At 40.5% G+C, this 18,670-nt stretch overlaps 1 protein-coding gene across 1 annotated transcript; it reads left to right on the forward strand.

Moving 5' to 3' along the window:
* The first annotated feature begins 310 nt into the window (after nucleotides 1-310).
* Nucleotides 311-15,475, forward strand: sf3b3 (splicing factor 3b, subunit 3). Its single transcript, XM_079568215.1, has 27 exons — nucleotides 311-405; nucleotides 977-1,089; nucleotides 1,169-1,324; nucleotides 1,409-1,579; nucleotides 1,758-1,934; nucleotides 2,007-2,144; nucleotides 2,347-2,459; nucleotides 2,538-2,675; nucleotides 2,755-2,858; nucleotides 2,930-3,095; nucleotides 3,209-3,304; nucleotides 3,424-3,496; nucleotides 3,744-3,895; nucleotides 3,972-4,127; nucleotides 4,222-4,377; nucleotides 5,096-5,239; nucleotides 5,586-5,708; nucleotides 5,795-5,949; nucleotides 6,363-6,537; nucleotides 7,891-8,096; nucleotides 8,763-8,919; nucleotides 10,477-10,602; nucleotides 12,077-12,289; nucleotides 12,368-12,466; nucleotides 14,141-14,284; nucleotides 14,356-14,460; nucleotides 15,321-15,475. The coding sequence occupies exons 2-27, from the start codon at nucleotides 1,020-1,022 to the stop codon at nucleotides 15,459-15,461; spliced, it is 3,654 nt and encodes a 1,217-aa protein (XP_079424341.1). The 5' UTR covers nucleotides 311-405; nucleotides 977-1,019; the 3' UTR covers nucleotides 15,462-15,475.
* Nucleotides 15,476-18,670: the final 3,195 nt, after the last annotated feature.

Raw genomic sequence — 18,670 nt, forward strand, 5'->3', positions numbered from 1 at the left:
ATTTTACCCCATTTGGTTCAAAGTATGTCGCTGTGTCTAAGGTGACGTTATTTTTTAATGTAATTGTTAATTAGGCTCCGTATTTTATCAATGCATTAAGATTTGTCATCTTAAAAGACAGAACGACAGGAGAGCGACCCTAGTACTGATGCCGAATAAAAGCGTGTTGTCTTGCTGACCAGGCCGAAAGTTTGGACATTTTATAAATCCCTTGTCTTTATCGACATCTGTCGGAGAGAGCGCGGTACTGCAGTTCTACAATGCGTATCAGGCATCGTATTGGGCACCTATCTTCGAGCGCGACGCTTAGTAATAAGGACCCTAAACGGCAGATCGTCATTGCTTTTTCACCAAGAAGTTTTTCAAAAAACAAAATATCCACTTAAAATCTGAATCATCACAGGGGTAATTGCATTGTTCTCCATATCAGTATGTTGTTCAGCCTCAGGCACATGTATTCTGCTAATCTTTTTGCGATACGTTTTGTAAAAAATTATATAATAGAGAATCCATTGGATATTGGTACTTGAATGAATGAATGGGTTTGTAGTTAGTCTACAAAGGATTTTGTGTGTGTATGATATTTTTCTACGTGTTTTAAAATGCACCAGCACTTAATTCCGTCTAAGCACAATTATTTTAAGCTTAAAAATGGATCACAAACGTAAAGGTTACTCTATGTTTATCGGCAGCTAGCATTAGCTGTATTGTTAGCATCTGCTTCAGACTCTTATAAACAAGTTTTGGATAGGCTACATTCTGATATGTTTATTTACCAATTCCATGTGAATAACTACCCTAAGCATGTGTTGTTTATTCCAAAAGTCGCTTTTGATCTATAAAGTAACTGTTCTGTCAATCTGCGACATTGTTCTTAGAAAATGACTTTATGATATTAGCAGACTCTATTTGTCTTTAGAATTTTTGTTTTGTCTTCTCTTTTATACGTTGTCATGTTGTGTTTTTCCTACGTTAGCTCTGGATCGTTTGCACTAGTGGGGTACCACTGACAAGGAGATATGTTTCTCTACAACATTACCCTACAGAGGGCTACTGGCATCTCCCATGCCATCCATGGAAATTTTTCAGGTGCCATATTAAGTTTATAGTATTATATTTAGTATATAAAGCTTACTAAGGGTCAATAACTAACATTTTCTCCACATAGGAACTAAGATGCAGGAGATTGTTGTTTCGCGGGGAAAAATCTTGGAGTTATTAAGGCCTGATGCCAACACTGGAAAAGTGCACACCTTGCTCACCGTGGAGGCGTTTGGGATTGTCAGATCTTTGATGGCATTTAGACTTACTGGAGGAACGAAAGGTATGTTGATTGGCTGCATGTAGTTTGATGTCTTAATGTTGTCAATATAAATGAAGAAGATAACCATTTGTCTTTTTCATACAGATTATATTGTTGTTGGAAGTGACAGTGGCCGCATTGTTATTCTGGAGTATCAACCTTCCAAAAACTTTTTAGAGAAGATTCACCAGGAGACATTTGGGAAAAGTGGTTGCAGGCGCATTGTTCCTGGACAGTTCCTGGCTGTTGACCCAAAAGGCAGAGCAGTCATGATAGGTATGTTATTTTTTGGGGTAAAGGGTAATAATTTAATTGAATAATTTTTCTGTTCATAATAATTTACGAACAGAACGAAAATTATTTTCGTAATAATTTACGAACAGAACAACATCTAGTTCTTTGAAGGTTCAGTCATTTGCTTCATGTTGAAAAGGTTTCATGCTTTTTTTTTCAGGAGCCATTGAAAAACAGAAATTGGTCTATATTCTGAATAGAGATGCTGCTGCTCGACTTACCATCTCATCTCCTTTGGAGGCTCACAAAGCAAACACACTTGTGTACCACGTTGTAGGGGTTGATGTCGGGTTTGAAAATCCCATGTTTGCTTGTCTTGAAATGGACTATGAGGCAAGTTTGTGATGCATAACCAATCATTTCTGTCCAATACAATTTTTGTAACAGTACTGTGTTTTTGAACAGGAAGCAGACAATGATCCCACTGGAGAAGCAGCAGCGAACACACAGCAAACCCTTACCTTTTATGAACTGGATCTGGGGTTAAACCATGTGGTTCGTAAATACAGTGAGGCTTTAGAGGAGCATGGGAATTTCCTCATCACTGGTGAGCAGTTCTGTAGATGTTCTCTATGACATTCTATAGAGATTATTTGTGTGATGTCATAATATGGCAACAGTATAGCAGTTGCAATTCCACCACAGCAACGGCAATGTTAAAGATTCCATTTAAATTAAAAATGTGTATACCCTCTTTTATCACTGGATCTTGTGTAACTGACAAACATATTTATGTAATCTCTGTCCAGTTCCTGGTGGCTCCGACGGTCCCAGTGGTGTCCTGATCTGCTCTGAAAACTACATCACGTACAAAAACTTTGGAGATCAGCCTGATATTCGATGTCCCATCCCACGACGAAGAGTGAGTTGCAAATATTTACTTTGTGACACATAGTTTTTTTAATTACCCGTCTTAATTTTATGATGTTGTGCTGCACAGAATGACTTGGATGATCCTGAGCGGGGCATGATTTTTGTTTGTTCAGCTACCCATAAAACAAAATCAATGTTCTTCTTTCTGGCACAAACTGAACAAGGAGACATATTTAAAGTCACTTTGGAAACAGATGAGGAAATGGTAAAAAATACTGCTCCTAATACTTGCATTTTACAATTAGTTGAATATTCTCATTATCATTTTGGATGATTCTCTGTAGGTTACAGAAATCAGACTGAAGTACTTTGATACAATTCCAGTGGCAACGGCCATGTGTGTTTTAAAAACTGGATTTTTATTTGTTGCTTCTGAATTTGGAAATCAGTAAGTCTCCATTCTTTAATAAAATGTTATACATTATACAAAGTTTCTGACTTCCTTGTACCTGTTTTTAGTTACCTGTATCAGATTGCTCACTTGGGCGATGATGATGATGAGCCTGAATTCTCCTCTGCAATGCCACTGGAAGAGGGAGACACATTCTTTTTCCAGCCTCGCCCACTCAAGAACTTGGTTCTTGTTGATGAACTTGAAAGTTTATCACCAATAATGTCGTGTCAGGTATGAACTATTTATATTACTTTTAGTCTGTGTATCATAAACCAGCAACTGTATCTATGGTATTACATAGAAAACTTTGTAAGAAGTACATTGAGCGTTTCTGTCGGTTACAGATTGCTGATTTGGCCAATGAGGACACACCTCAGCTGTATGCAGCATGTGGAAGAGGACCAAGGTCTACTCTGAGAGTCCTCCGGCATGGTTTGGAGGTGCAGAGACTTTTATGTGCAAAATTTCTCACAGTGACCAAAGGCTATAGACAAGCCTTTTCACTTGCCGCACCAGTGTAAACTATGCGTTTTTTTTATTTCTTATCAATGCTATTCAGGTTTCAGAGATGGCTGTGTCAGAGCTGCCCGGTAACCCAAACGCTGTGTGGACCGTACGCAGGCATGTGGAAGGTAAAGTTTGATTTGTAAATATTTTCCAAAACAACAACATGCTGCTTGTTAGTTTTAACCATTCATATACAGTATTTATTTGTAATCTGTTGGATTCATTTCAATTGATGTTATAAAAAAGATGCTTAATCAAATAATGTATCAGGTTTCTCCTGATGCATCCAGGAAAAAACAATTGACTGAAGCAGTTATTTTAGAAGTATACCTTTGAACATAAATGTGATTTGATCTTTCTCTTTCTGTTTAGATGAGTTTGATGCATACATTATTGTATCTTTCGTTAATGCCACTTTGGTGTTGTCCATCGGAGAGACTGTTGAAGAAGTGACAGACTCGGGCTTCTTGGGAACAACACCAACACTGTCTTGCTCATTACTTGGTGAAGATGCTTTAGTACAGGTCAGTAAAATGATTGCGTCTGTTAGAATTGTATGTAACGTCTTGATTAGACTAATTTGATGGGTTTGGTTTCTAGGTTTACCCAGATGGAATCCGTCACATCAGAGCCGATAAGCGTGTGAATGAGTGGAAAACACCAGGAAAGAAGACCATAGTGCGTTGTGCGGTGAACCAAAGGCAGGTGGTCATCGCGCTGACTGGAGGAGAACTCGTCTACTTTGAGATGGACCCGGTAAAACAAACAAGAACCAGAATATTTGTCTAAATGTCTCAGCAAAATTAGCTTATCTGTTTTTGTGTTTTTTCTGTTATTTTTTCTATTTTAGTCTGGCCAGCTGAACGAGTATACTGAGCGGAAGGAAATGTCTGCAGATGTGGTTTGCATGAGCCTTGCTAATGTTCCACCAGGGGAGCAGCGCTCCAGATTCTTAGCTGTGGGTCTTGTAGACAACACTGTGCGGATCATCTCGTTGGATCCTTCGGTAAACCACCCTTACTAACCATTGTGTGCTTTCTGTAAATCCCTTTTTTGGGATTTGGTTATTTATGAATTGTATCTAAGCCAACTCTCAACTACAAAGCAATAATCCTACCTATGGGTATAAATAAAGTTACCTTGAACTGCAGACCGGAGCCACTGCAGGTTCACCTCATCAGACCCATGACCAGTTTTGGAGCACTTGGAGAACATGACAATACTTGCAAAATGCCCAAATCGGCAGCTGACTCTAATCTATAGATCATATCTGGACATTCCTTGTCAATTAAATTTAGGGCTGGGTAATTTAGCCAAACAATAAAATCTTGTGTTTTTTTTTTGTTTTTTTTACTCCAGTGGATCAGACCAGGGTAACCTCTGTTTTAGCGGAACTAACTCCTTTGCGCACTCCGAAAACACAACCGCAGAAAGTCGCTGGGTTCTCTGCTGGTGTCATGTCTGAAAACAGTCACTGCGGAGCGGTCTGACAAGCTGCTAAATTGGCCGAATGGTGCACATGAGGGGGACGTGTAGTGACGGATGTGATTTTGCGATTTAGCCATTTTCCACATCGTCTGTTTTTGAATGCATGAATTAAGCAAATTAATTTGATTTATTGCCCAGTCCTGATTCAATTAGAAAGATGGAGAAACCCTTATACATGTAGTTGTTGTATCAGTCCCTTTTGTTGTTCACATTAATGACTTGTCCATGATTTTTAGGACTGTCTCCAGCCCCTGAGTATGCAGGCCTTGCCAGCTCAACCCGAGAGTCTGTGTATTGTGGAAATGGGAGGTGTTGAGAAGCAGGATGAACTTGGAGAAAAAGGATCAATTGGTTTTCTCTACCTCAACATAGGACTGCAGGTACACGTTATCCCCTTATTGTAAAGCACATGGCGGACCTTGTTCTCTCAAATGTGTTCAGAAATGTTTGACCTCACTTGCTACAGTCAGCCTTTTACCTTAGTCCATCTTTCTATTGATCTAAGTTATATTCAGAAACAAGCCACTTCTGCTATAACCCTGAAATTTTATTTAACATTTTGTATAAAAAGTGGTCCCTTCAGGCTTACTCCCTTCATTCATCTGGAATACCTTTCAGTCCTGACCTACAGGCAGGCCAGGCATTGCCATTTTAACGTGCCTTCACAGCGTGTTCACATCTCCTACTAGAATGCATCATTAAATGATGTATGTTTGTGCTTCTCAGAACGGAGTGTTGCTGCGGACCGTGTTGGACCCAGTCACCGGTGACCTCTCAGACACTAGAACCCGCTACTTGGGTTCTCGCCCGGTCAAACTCTTCAGAGTCAGGATGCAGGGGCAGGAGGCTGTACGTAATCTGCTCAAAGATGCACACATCTTTTTCCCCTATTCATTTAGTTTTATTTATTGCTTTACCCTTTTTTTCCATGCCAGGTGCTGGCCATGTCTAGTCGCTCTTGGTTGAGTTACTCGTACCAGTCCCGTTTCCACCTGACCCCTCTGTCTTATGAGACCCTGGAGTATGCCTCTGGTTTCGCTTCAGAGCAGTGTCCTGAAGGCATCGTGGCCATCTCCACCAACACTCTCCGGTACAAGGGTTTTCACTTTTATGTTTAGTCTTTACTTATACATACTTAATTATGTAAAGTAACATTGTGGAGGATAAGAGCCTTTTTAAAAAAAATGTCACTATCCTTGTTAACTTTTGCACATCTAAAACAGGAAGAAAAAAATCTATATATTTTATTTAGATGTAGATACAGTGTATATATATTTATATACGTAAATAAATAGACACACCGGGACTAATCACTTGACATGGTCTTGTAACCCATTGCACGTCTCATCTTACTGCTTGAAAATGTTCTGTCAGAGCCATAAATTATTGGAGCTTTTAAGTGTCTATGACTTCACAGACAGACTGATCCATCATTAGTGAGCCCTGTGTGACCCTCTATTTTTTTTAACTCCTCCTCCTCCCCTTTCACTATTTGTCTTGCAGGATTTTAGCCTTGGAAAAACTGGGTGCTGTGTTCAACCAGGTGGCCTTTCCCCTTCAATACACGCCCAGGAAATTTGTAATTCATCCAGAGACTAATAACCTTGTTTTGATTGAGACTGACCACAACGCCTACACAGAGGCAACCAAAGCTCAAAGAAAGCAACAGATGGCTGAGGTATGTGTGTGTGTTCAAATGATGATACATCTCTTTCCATTGGGGGGAAAGCTGATCAAATCTTTTGCATCCTTGCTTTTTAATAGTCCATGTCTGTCTGCTGGCATTTGGCCTTTTCTTTGCCCATTCGCCACAGTAGGCCTTTAAAGTTAGTCTTTTGTAGTAGAGGCCGACCGATATGGGTTGATGCTGATGCGGATATTTTTTATATTTTTCCAAATGTCTGGTCTATAATCTTGTAAAAACAAACTTGGCCATTCCACCAGTGGCCGGTTTTATTTAATTACTTATGGTGATTCAATCATAGTTTCTGTCACAGCTTTGATTGACTGCCGTTAGCATTAGCACGCTGTTGCTAGCGGGGGGATTTTACACGGCGATCAAAAATACAATTGTGGAGGTTAAAACTAACTAACAATTTATCTACCTGGGTTCTGTGCTGTAAAATTACATGCAGCATGTCCATATTGACTGTTCCTCACAGGCCTAGGGAGTTGTAGGAGGACTCATTTTAAAGACCCGACTTGGCTCTTTCCAATGCAAAAAACGAGATGTCTCCATCACTTTCGGTCTCAAAAATATCATCTTTTTCGGCGCTAGATCGGCCAATAGTCGATGCATTGAAATCCCCAAACATCGGCCCGATATATCAGTCGACCTTGTAGTGTCATGTCTTTTATCAGTTGGACAGGGTCACATTAATATAATTTAATTATATTGTGTTAATGTATCAATACAAAAATCTGGCCTTGACATATTTAAAGTGTGTGGAATACATGGAAATTGTATTTAGTTACAGAATACTGAATACATGCTTTAACATGTATTTTGTAACGTATTCCGTTTGTGCGGTCAGAGTACTGTCTGAATACTTTCGTGTTAATTTACATTATATTAATGCATAAAAGTGGTGTATGATTAAAAACATGCAGCTACATTCTTTATGTCGCCTGTTATGAACTTATTTACCACTAATTAGGAATGCATAAAATCACTTTGCAAATGCCTAGAGCCCACAATGACATAGAGCTAAACTTGTCCCTGGTGGTTTTGATCTTTTCTTTCTTATTGTTATGAATATGGAACTGAAATGTAATTAAGTACTGCAATGTATTCCTTTGATTTTAGGAACTGTATTCTAAATACCCTAATATGAGAAAGTAACTGTACCTGAATACAGTTACTCAAAATGAGTATTCTAAATACATGTATTCAGTTACTACCCAACGCTGCATGTGTAATATGGATCCAATCCAACCTCTCTTCAGTAAAAGACCACAGAGAGAGCGAGACAGACTTAAGACTAAGGAGTCTAGATTTTGACAGATCTGTGCTCTCTTGTTATCTCCGCAGGAAATGGTGGAAGCTGCAGGTGAGGATGAAAGAGAACTGGCGGCTGAAATGGCTGCTGCTTTCCTCAATGAGAATCTCCCAGAAGCCATTTTTGGTTCACCTAAAGCTGGAACTGGTCAGTGGGCTTCACTGGTCAGACTGGTCAATCCCATACAAGGCACGACTCTGGACCAAGTGCAACTGGAGCAGAATGAAGCTGGTTTCAGGTGCGCAAGTGCCAGCGGGGTCTTAACTTTTCTTTGAGTCTTAAATTTTATTTTGTTAAAATAAGACCTTTAAAAAGTCTTACATTTGCAGAAAATGTGGGTTTAGGTCTTAAAATTGAAGCGTGTGTTTATCCTTACTCTAATGACTCTGCATTTCATTATTCACCTTATTCCGCCCTGCCCACTTTTGCCTCTTTTTGCTTTGTCTCGGCACTTCCGTTGTCCTGACACTTCCGGTCGAGCGCGAAGCCCGTTGATTCAGTCGAGAACGAGGGAAAATGTTCGCTGCTCAAATCTGATGTTTAGTCAATTGATTTGTGTAAAATGTCCAATGTTCATTTGCACCAACAAGTCAACACTGCAGCGTTTCTCTGCGCGGCCTGAAAACGACTTTGTTTTCATGTAGTAACTGATTTTATCTGGACTTCTCCAGTCCCATGTAAACTTATAGGAGAAAATGGGCTAGGTCATTTGTATTCATGTTTCAACGTGTGACACTTTGGTAAATTGTTGGTGGCAGTAGAAAGAGTGGTCCCTTACATGCAGTGCATATCCACCTCCATGTCTGTGTTCACATGTATGAATGTTCTTTGTCGTGAAGCTCTTTGAGTGCCCATGGATAAATGTGACCATTTACCATCATTATACTTTTATTCCACTCTGCAGCATCGCAGTGTGCCGGTTTCCCAACACAAGTGATGACTGGTTCGTCCTTGTTGGTGTCGCCAGAGACATGATCTTGAATCCCAGATCGGTGAGCGGGGGCTTTATCTACACCTATCGGCTCATCGGAGGTGGTGAGAAGCTGGAGTTTGTGCACAAGGCAAGTTTTCTTTTATGGATTTTCACCTGCTTATTTACCACTTTGACAACCTGGACCAGGAAAGTAGTTAGCTCAGCTACCAGTAGTAGCTCAGATAGTAGAGCGGGTCGTCTTATAATCAGAATAATCAGTCTGCTCCAGTGCAGCTGTAGCTACAACTAACTTAGCACCACAGAGTACTGAGTGAATAAACAATTAAAGAAAATGACATTGTTTGAGAACTTGTCGACTTGGGCTTGTACGGCAGTGTAAGCCGTTTAAAAACAATTGTGATAAAAGCCACAGGACCTGTCGCTAAAATGCATTAAATACATTAGAGCTACAGTTCCCATGAGATGCCATGTATGCATGTATTTATTTATCTTTAGGGAAGGCCCAATGAGAGCAGGAGACTCTTTTTCATGAGCACCCTGTTTCATAGCAGAGAATAACAATACAATATTTACTATTACTAATATTTAATACAGAATTTCCATTATCAATTAAAACCAGTAAATGTGCTCAATTGTTTTCAGGTTCAGACGTCACACTTCCATGAGGGCAGGAGCCAGTTGTTCCTATTAACTGCATTACACTTTCACAAGTCGGATTTTTTAAAAGACAATGTCTGAATTTATTTTGACACGGTAGCACAGCTTAAAGGTCCCGGGTTCAATTCCCTGTGTGGAGTTTGCATGTTCTCCCCGTGTCTGCATTGGTTTCCTCTAATCCACTAAAAACATGTACAATAGCTCAGGATGAATGAGAGTGTTTTTGAGAGTGCCGGTGTGGGACAACGGATGCAAATTATCCCATAGCTACATTCCGGCGTGGCGTGTTTACATGCATGAGTCCCATCTACTGTATGTTCATTAACATTCACTGTCCCTACCAAATAAACAAATAAATAATATAAATTCCAAAAATGATCATTAATATAATTGACTGGATCCATGAGCTCTCTGTACAACACCAAACATATTCTCAAAAACAGAGTAATTTTACCTGCCCCTCACCTGTATAATATAGGCCTTTAGACGCTGTGATGTCGCCTGAAACCCAGCAAGTTGAACCACAACTGTTTTTTAGGAGAAAAGGTGTTGGGAAAATGGGAAAATGTTGCCCTTTGTATTTCATTGATGAGGATGAGGCTCTGGGGAAAGGCAGGACAGCCGGAAGTCATGTTTTGATGACACAGTGGTCAGATGTTACTGCTCTTAGAGCCGTGCTACACTCACCAGGCAATTCCCCAAAAACCTGAACCTGTGGAGGCCATTAGTGTGAAGGAGCCCACATGTGTGTTACTAACGATGTGGATTAACACAGGAAGTGAGTCATGGTGTCACTCAGTGTAGGGTTATACTCTTGCTCGCCGCTTCTTTTCCCATTTGTGGAATTCCCCAACCACTTGACTGGTCTAGAGATGAACTCCGTGGAAGACCGACCAATGGCGGTCCATAGCCACTAATGCAGCAACTTGACAAAGAATAAGCCCTTTTTATGACAGATGTGATTTTGGATTCAAACAAGCTTTCCATGCCTGAAAGATTAAGACTAATATAATTTTTCTCTTGACAGACCCCGGTTGAGGATGTACCACTGGCCATAGCTCCTTTCCAAGGGCGCGTCCTGGTTGGAGTTGGGAAGTTACTCCGAATCTATGACTTGGGCAAAAAGAAGCTGTTGAGGAAATGTGAGAACAAGGTATGGTCTTGTGTCCTGTAAAGCTGTGCAACCAAATGTATTTAAAGTTTTCTGCTGACCTTTTAAAAAGCATTAAAAGACACTAAATGAATAATGCCAAAATTAAGGCCTTGAAAGTCATTGAAAAGCATTGCATTGGATTCGTACTGGCTTACATTTGTCAAAAAGACAAAAACTATGGTCTAAAGCTAATTCAGCTGTAGTGACTGAAATCCTCATTCTTCTGTGTCATTCTCATTGAATGAAATATGCCAAGATTTGTGTGTGTGTGTTTTTTTGCGGCATTTTAAAAAAAAAATATTTAGGCCTTAAAATTACATTAAAAAGCATTAAATGGTTGTACACCACTTGTACAGTCATTTACTTTTAGCACCAAAGGCCTATGTTGTTCTGCTCACTGTACGTCAGGGTGTATTACCGCTGGAGTGTGGCCCAGAGTATCTATTCCTTTTATTTTATTTATCTGCACTCCTTTCTTTTAAAAACACCAGGAGATGCTTAAATGCACAAGCTTATATTGTAAACATAGCATTTTATTCTCTAAATCTAAATCAGTGTAATGTATTTCAGTGGCAGTCTGCTCTGTTTCTCTGTGATCTTATAAAGATGTACACGAAATGTGTATTTAATTACTGTGAACAATGGGGGTTATTGTCAGAGGTGTTGATGGACCACAACTAGCAGTTTATTCTCAACTAAATCTCCCAAAATCAAGTGAATCTGCTCAATATAAACACGTTTTATCTTTCTCACATAATAGTAATGTGACTTTTACTGTATTTAATACATATTTAAGGCTATTCAGATGAGCTGGTTTATTACATGAATAACAGCTGTATGATTGCAGACATATTTAGAGAGGCAAGAGTCGTAATGCATCATACACATTTTTTCAAGCTCTTAACCGCATTAAACAATCCCTCATCTAAAACATACCTGGAGTAATGTTTTGTTAAACACAGGTTTTTGCTGCTGTCTTTGTTGCTGAGAACATTTATTTTCCACCACCTCTGAGGGCTGCCACGTTGAAAGATTTTCCCCTGTGGTAAATTTATGTACCTCAATTCTGCGGTATGCAGTATAATGCGGTATAGCCTAAATAGCAACAAAGTCTGACAGCAAGGCATGAGTAACAGACCCAAGCCGAGCGTGTCGGAAATGCCACCGAGAAGAGGACAAGGCTGGCACTGTTTTATTTTTTCTTTTAATTTAGTTTTGAACAAAGAAAACCAAGTGGATTCTTTCTAGTTTTATGACGGAAAAGTCCAATTGTACAGATCCATTGGAGAAATTAAAGGGAAATATTTGAAGGTAATTAAATATCCCACGCTGTATTATGTTTAAGCAGATCTGTGCCAAACCTCCACCTGTTTTAGCAGAACTGGCAGCTGAATATTTGTCTTGTCTGGATAATATATAATGGCTTTGGGTGCCTGCTGAGCGTACTAAATGCTCTCCATCTCTGTCTTTCCAGCACGTTCCGAATCTGGTGACTGGCATCTTCACCATTGGCCAGCGCGTCATAGTATCGGACGTGCAGGAGAGTCTGTTCTGGGTCCGTTACAGGCGCAATGAGAACCAGCTGATTATCTTTGCTGACGACACTGTCCCGCGCTGGGTCACTACCGCCTGCCTGCTGGACTATGACACCATGGCTTCTGCCGACAAGTTCGGAAACATCAGTATTGTGAGTTCTGTCTGTCTCTGCACAGTTATGAGCATCACTACAATCATCTGGTTCATTTTCAAACTGATGTTTTTCCAGGTCCGGCTACCCCCAAATACGAGCGATGATGTCGATGAAGACCCCACAGGGAACAAAGCTCTGTGGGACAGAGGCCTTCTCAATGGAGCGTCCCAGAAGGTACAGGCTCACATTTAGACACTGATGGTAGTTCCCTGTGGATTTTGCAGTGCAACACAAATCGCATCATGCACCTACTGTGGACAATGAGCGCTTTGTGTTGGGCTTGCTTTTCAATCCGTGTAATTTCAGAGATTGAATTATTCCCCACTAACTGAGTTGCATTCTTTGGGCACAAAAGTGTGCCACAGCTCCCAAAGCGCAATCATCTTTTCCGTGCCACAGTCACACATTCAGCCTCTTGACTCAAGCTCTGATCTGCTGCCTCCGCTGACCTCTAACCACTAATTTACACACAGGCAACACGTGGCCACAGCTGCCCAGCACAAGCAACCGCAAGTGTAGCCTAGTATTACAGCATCAAACATGCCACTGTTCAATTCTGGTCCAAAAACTGTTTAGGTAGCGGATCATTGGGGAAAGTACCTCCAGTTTAAGCGCTGCCACTTGTGACACGAGGTTTGGTCAGCAATTCTGTCCGTGTCAATGTTAATTGACACTCGCGAGGGAGCCACTCCTTTAGTTTTTTTTGTTTTAGTTTTTTTGACACAGGAACAAACTTCACAGCAAACCCCCATTGGGTTGTAGGATGTGACTCTTGGTATGTAGAAGCAAGAAGTTCCGGGGTTTTATTCCTATGCATTTTCCACTTAGAAAATCTTACTATGGGCACGAACAAACAAACGTTACTGTCTTGGTATGTAGGGGATGAACTAAATTAACCGCTGGCCGGCTAAATGCAGTCAGTCTTGCCTTAAATTAGCTGCATTCCACTTTTATTTAATTAATGTATCTCATAGATCAATCACTAAATGTCTGTGACACAAAGTAGAAAGATTTGTTTGTTTTGTCTTTGCTCTTCATTCCATTTGACGGTTTTTAAACATTTAACGTTTTAAACGTGATCCGAAAAGGAAGTTAGCTTAATATAGACAATTTTCTGGTCAATTCTGTATAATTTCTTTCTCAAATATTTAAAGCCAAGGATTTTCTTTTCCAGTTCATGGTTTTTACCTATAGCGGCATTCTTTCCTGGCAAAACCACCTTTCACAGTGTTGAAATCCCCTTGTGCTTTTAAAAAAATGACCATCTCATCCATAATGACACCTACACATATGACTGTCACCTCTTAAGGAGCGAAGTTTACAACTCTATTGCATGCGGGTTTCTTGGAAATTTTTGAGCTTTCTGCATACAGTTTTCTCTTTTGTTACCTATTTTTCAGTTATTTTCAATTGTTTATTTTTACACATTTTAACACTTTTTTTCTACCAAAGAGGAGCTCGGTGTGCATCTGTTTGCGGACACTAGTATCGAGACTGCTCTGTGTTTGCACCTTTACCTATTCCTTCTGTATCTACTGTATAGTCGTCCGTACTTCAGAATTGAGCCTTACAGATTTTACACAGGCCACTTGTTTGATGGCGTCGGGTTAGTAGCCATTTCCATCCTAATTGAAGACGACCCTTTGTGTGTGCTCTGCCCTGCTGTCACATGAACATGTCTGTCAGCCTCGTCTCACCCCCCACCCTGGTGCATTCCCCGCCAGTTGCTTATTAAATTGAATTTCATGACTCTTTTAAGCACCATTTCCCAACATAAATTAACAAATTCATCTTCGCATGCCTGAAAGTAACAGAGCTTCCAAATGTTGATGTGTTCTCTCTCTACAGGCGGATGTGATTGTCAACTATCACGTAGGAGAGACTGTGCTATCTCTCCAAAAAACCACGCTCATCCCGGGAGGCTCGGAGTCGCTGGTGTACACCACACTGTCAGGAGGAATTGGCATTTTGGTGCCGTTCACTTCACATGAGGTACAACACCACAGCTTTTACTCACTGTAAAATCATAGCTGTGACACTTATGCATCTCTTGTATTTTTCAGGATCATGATTTCTTCCAGCACTTGGAGATGCACATGCGCTCTGAGTTCCCTCCACTTTGTGGCAGAGATCACCTCAGCTTTAGATCCTACTATTTCCCTGTGAAGGTTTGTCTTTTTTTATGTAGCTGTAGCCTGGCCATCCGTATACTCCGGTCAATTATTATTTCCCTACATGTACGTCTGGGCTTGATCTCAGTGGCTGCTTTACATCGGTTGACTTTCTACCTACCATTCAGCGAGCGGGGGAGGCGGGGCTTGTAGGTGACGTCAAGCATTTGTGCCGATTTACGGGTTGTAGTTTAGCAATGGCGGCGGATACGAAGGAAATGGAAGCTCTTCAATCCGTCCTGGCTCGACTCCTAAATATCTAGAAATTAAAATTGAAGCCTTGTAATGTGCAAGGAATGCCCCCAAGAGTTATGATGGCTGCTTCACGCACTCGGGCGCATTACATACGTCACGACCAAACGCTAGCGAAAATCAGATTTCAAAGGAGTTCACCCCTCCCACCTGATAACGGAGCTCAATTGTGAAAGTCCAGACCCTTGTCCGAAATGCAATGAGTAAGAGGATATGGTAAAACCAGGCTAGTACCTGTGTAGTTTATGGAGCTAATAAAAACATAGCAATGCTTAAAGTTATCAATGTATAAATAAGTGTCTGTGCTTACTCTGTGCTAACATAACCCAACAATCATCCCCACTGCAAATGAACCAAACACATAAGCGGTTGGGCAAAAAAAAAAAAAGGCCCAGTCTAGACATTTTCAAACATTAAAGCCACACTGCGTAGAATTTTATCCCATAAATAAAATTGAAATACAATTTTATTGTATTTCAATTGTAATACAATTTTATTGTATTTCAAGGAAAATGATTAACGAGTAAATCATGATGTACTTGGTCTGACCCTTTTGGAACAGCTCTGCCATGTAACAAATTGAGTAATGTGATTGTTATTTGCAGAATGTGATCGATGGAGATCTGTGCGAGCAGTTTAACAGCATGGACCCTCACAAACAGAAGAGTGTGGCTGAGGAGCTGGACAGAACTCCCCCTGAAGTCTCAAAGAAACTGGAGGACATTCGTACTCGCTATGCTTTCTAAACGCGCTCCCATGAGTGCTGTTATAATGTCACGTAAAAGACTGATTTCTGGACAGTGGCAGTTGAATGTCACTTCTGAGCCTATTGAAAGTGACTTTTACTCAACCCTCCAACACGTTTGTATTCTGTACCTGGCATACGATCAGGTGAATTGTTTTTACATTTTTTCTCTCATGCCATCATGTGTTTTAAGCTTTGTCAAATTTTCAGTCTCATAAAAGGAGTGTCCCGTTTGTTCTCTTGAGCTTTAGGAGGTTGTTTTGCTCTTTCATTAGAAGCCTTGTATTACCGCTTTGACCGTCACTTTTGATGCTACTTTGACACTTACCAAACAGAAGCAAACCTGTGACCCAGTCCTGGTCACATTTTGTGGCAGGGTGGCAGAGCTTAGACTAAATAAGTGGGTGGAAGGATACTGAAGGTTTCTGCTGGGTGGTTTTTTCTTCTCAGTCCTGTAAATTCCCAACCTCAGTCACAAGTCAGACATAGCATTCCAACATAGTCACAAAACTTCGGGCTTTGTGGAACGAGGCAGTGGTCTGTTTTGTAAATAAAGTTGTTTTTGTACTTTATAATTCCCTGTGTTGTCTTGTCATTTCCTGTGAGTGTCTTGCAGGTCATCGTTGTACAAGAATGTTTTTATTTTGTCTCGCATATTATAACCATCAGAAACCACAGTGTAGGTACACACAGTATCAGGAATTACCATAGGTCGCAGATTCAGTACCTTGATCGTTTTGGCCTCTCCGTGTGGAGCTTGTATGTTCTCTCCGTGCCTGAATGGGTTTTGCCCATCAACCCAAAACATGAACAATAGGTTAATCCTCCAGCCCTCAGCACCCCCTAACTAAAATGTCTTCCCACGGCTCTGGTCCAGCGGCATCAAAGACTGGATCAAATGCACAGGAGTAGTTGTGTATGACCAAGCATTTTTTTTTCTCATACAAGAATTGTCCCGCAGCTGGTTTCAAATCTGGTGAGGGATGTGGACAATCCATCTTTTGTTGACCATAATTAAGTCAATTAAGTCACCCTTCTGTGTAACACAAATGAATCACAAACCACGCTTTCATCTGTTGCTTTAGAGGCTGTGTTTATCCTGAACTCATGGCTGTTGCACTCTTAAGTCATTTGTTAAAGCCTGAGCTTATATAGAATTTTTCTATTTTTTTAAAAAAAAATTTTTACCTCAGCAGCACTGTAGCTATAGTTTCGGAGGTCACCATGCGGTCGAGCACCATTGTGAAACCTGTTAAGGACAAAACCTTTATTCTGGGAACATGTGCTTCTAATTTAGGCTGATTCAAAGAGACTGCTGCAGAAAATCCTTATCAATGAGAATGCCCGTCTTAATGGAAATCAGTAGCTTCACTTGCTTCATTACGAATTCATAAGTGGCATAAAGTGGTTGCTTGCTATTGTTTATAGATATGTTTGTTATACAAGCCGTAAGGATGCAACATTAAAAGCGAGTAAAAAAATAATCTGATGGCATCTTGACACTATCCTATTGGTTCTTCAGATTCTAGGTTCATGTTTGTGAGCCCAAATATTGTCTTACATTGGCAAGATAACATTTTCATTGAGTCATTGCATACCCATTATTATAGATATCTGTATACATAGTAATACAAAAGAATTCCACCGTGTAGTTGTAGGGAGTGTCTCTCACAGACTCCATCTGATGTGAGTCTGTCTTGTTCAGGGATGCGTCATGGATACTCCAGCCCCATTTTTCACACTACATTCCTCTGCCACCTTCACATAACTCCAAACAAATGGTCAAAGCATTACTTGACCTTGCATTAAAACTTTATTGCACGTGTAGGTTTTCAAAGTCATCTCCTGGACTGGGTTGTTGCCGTTTGGCACCAGATCTTAAGTAGGGCTCCAGCTTAGGGGTGTCCTATTTGGACTTGGAGTCCACAGGTCGCTCAGACATAGATGGGATCAGTGAGGGTCATCCTTAGAAGTTGGCACAAAAGAAAACATCTGTTTTATGATCAGTTGTATATATTTTTTTCTGATGGTCTGATGCCACTCCTTTGCTGCATGGTGTTCCTCAGGGATCCGTCTTGGGGCCAATTTTGTTTTTGTTGTGCATCAGCCCTCTTGGAAAAATCATCAGCCGTTGTAAAAATGTGTCTTATCATCTCTATGCTGATGATATTCAACTGTACTTTTCGTTTAAGGAGTCAGAGATGCACAGACTGTCAGAGTTAATAGTTTGTCTGTCAAGTGTAAAGTTGTGGCTTTGTGAAAACTGCCTTCAGTTGAATTCTAAAAAGACTGAGACTTTGATTATTGCTCCAGAGCAGAAAATCCCCTCGATTCTAAACCACCTTGGTTAAGTGTCAGAAATTTTGGCGTTTGGTTTGACCAGTCTTTGTCTCTTGACAGCCACTCGAGGCATCTGGTCAAAAACAGTTTTTTCCATTGAGAAACATTGCCAAGTTGAGGCCAATTTTATCCAACTCTGATCTAGGATTGGTGATTCATGCTTTTATCTCATCTCATTTAGATTATTGTAACTCCCTTTTTACTTGTTTTAACAAATCTGCTTTGAATCGTCTTCAAATGGTTCAAAATGCTGCAGTGCGGCTTTTAACAGGATCTAGCAGACGGTCACACATTATTCCCATTTTATCCTCGCTACACTGGCTCCCCATCAAATTTCGAACTGAATTTAAAATGTTAGTTTTGACTTTTAGAGGCTCCCAAATATGTGTCTGACCTGCGGTGCCCCTACTCCTCAGGTCGCACCCTTAGGTCCTCGGGCCAGAACCTCCACACTGTCCCAAGGACCCACTTTAAAACCAGAGGTGATCGGTCCTTTGAAGCTGTTGCTCCTAAATTGTGGAATGACCTCCCCCTGTCGCTACGTATAGCCGACTCTGTTGATTCCTTCAAAAAGCAGCTGAAGACGCTGCTTTTCAGACGAGCTTCTAGTTGACAAGTCTGTGATTGTGATTGATCCTATGTAAATGATGTAATTTTTTTTGCAATCCTTTTTGAAGCACTTTGTGATTTTATCTGTGAGAGGTGCTATATAAATAAAGTTTCTTCTTCTTTTCATTTCAAAATATAGAGGGTAACGGGGCAACAAACCCGAAAACAAAGAAAAACAAAACACAGGGACAGCAAGGTTAACTGCTTCAAATGAAGACTTATTTCAGAGAAGCCTAGCAGCCAGGAGACTTGAAAAGCTTC

The sequence above is a fragment of the Gobius niger genome, assembly GCF_951799975.1.
Source record: "Gobius niger genome assembly, chromosome: 12".
Lineage (NCBI taxonomy): Eukaryota > Metazoa > Chordata > Actinopteri > Gobiiformes > Gobiidae > Gobius > Gobius niger.

What these genes read in the sequence shown, in the direction of transcription:
- sf3b3 (XM_079568215.1), top strand. Translation starts at nt 1,020, where the DNA reads ATGTTTCTCTACAACATTACCCTACAGAGGGCTACTGGCATCTCCCAT. An exon ending in TGGGAATTTCCTCATCACTG is followed by an intron (nt 2,145 to 2,346) that starts GTGAGCAGTTCT and finishes ATCTCTGTCCAG; the next exon opens with TTCCTGGTGGCTCCGACGGT. An exon ending in CGTACGCAGGCATGTGGAAG is followed by an intron (nt 3,497 to 3,743) that starts GTAAAGTTTGAT and finishes CTTTCTGTTTAG; the next exon opens with ATGAGTTTGATGCATACATT.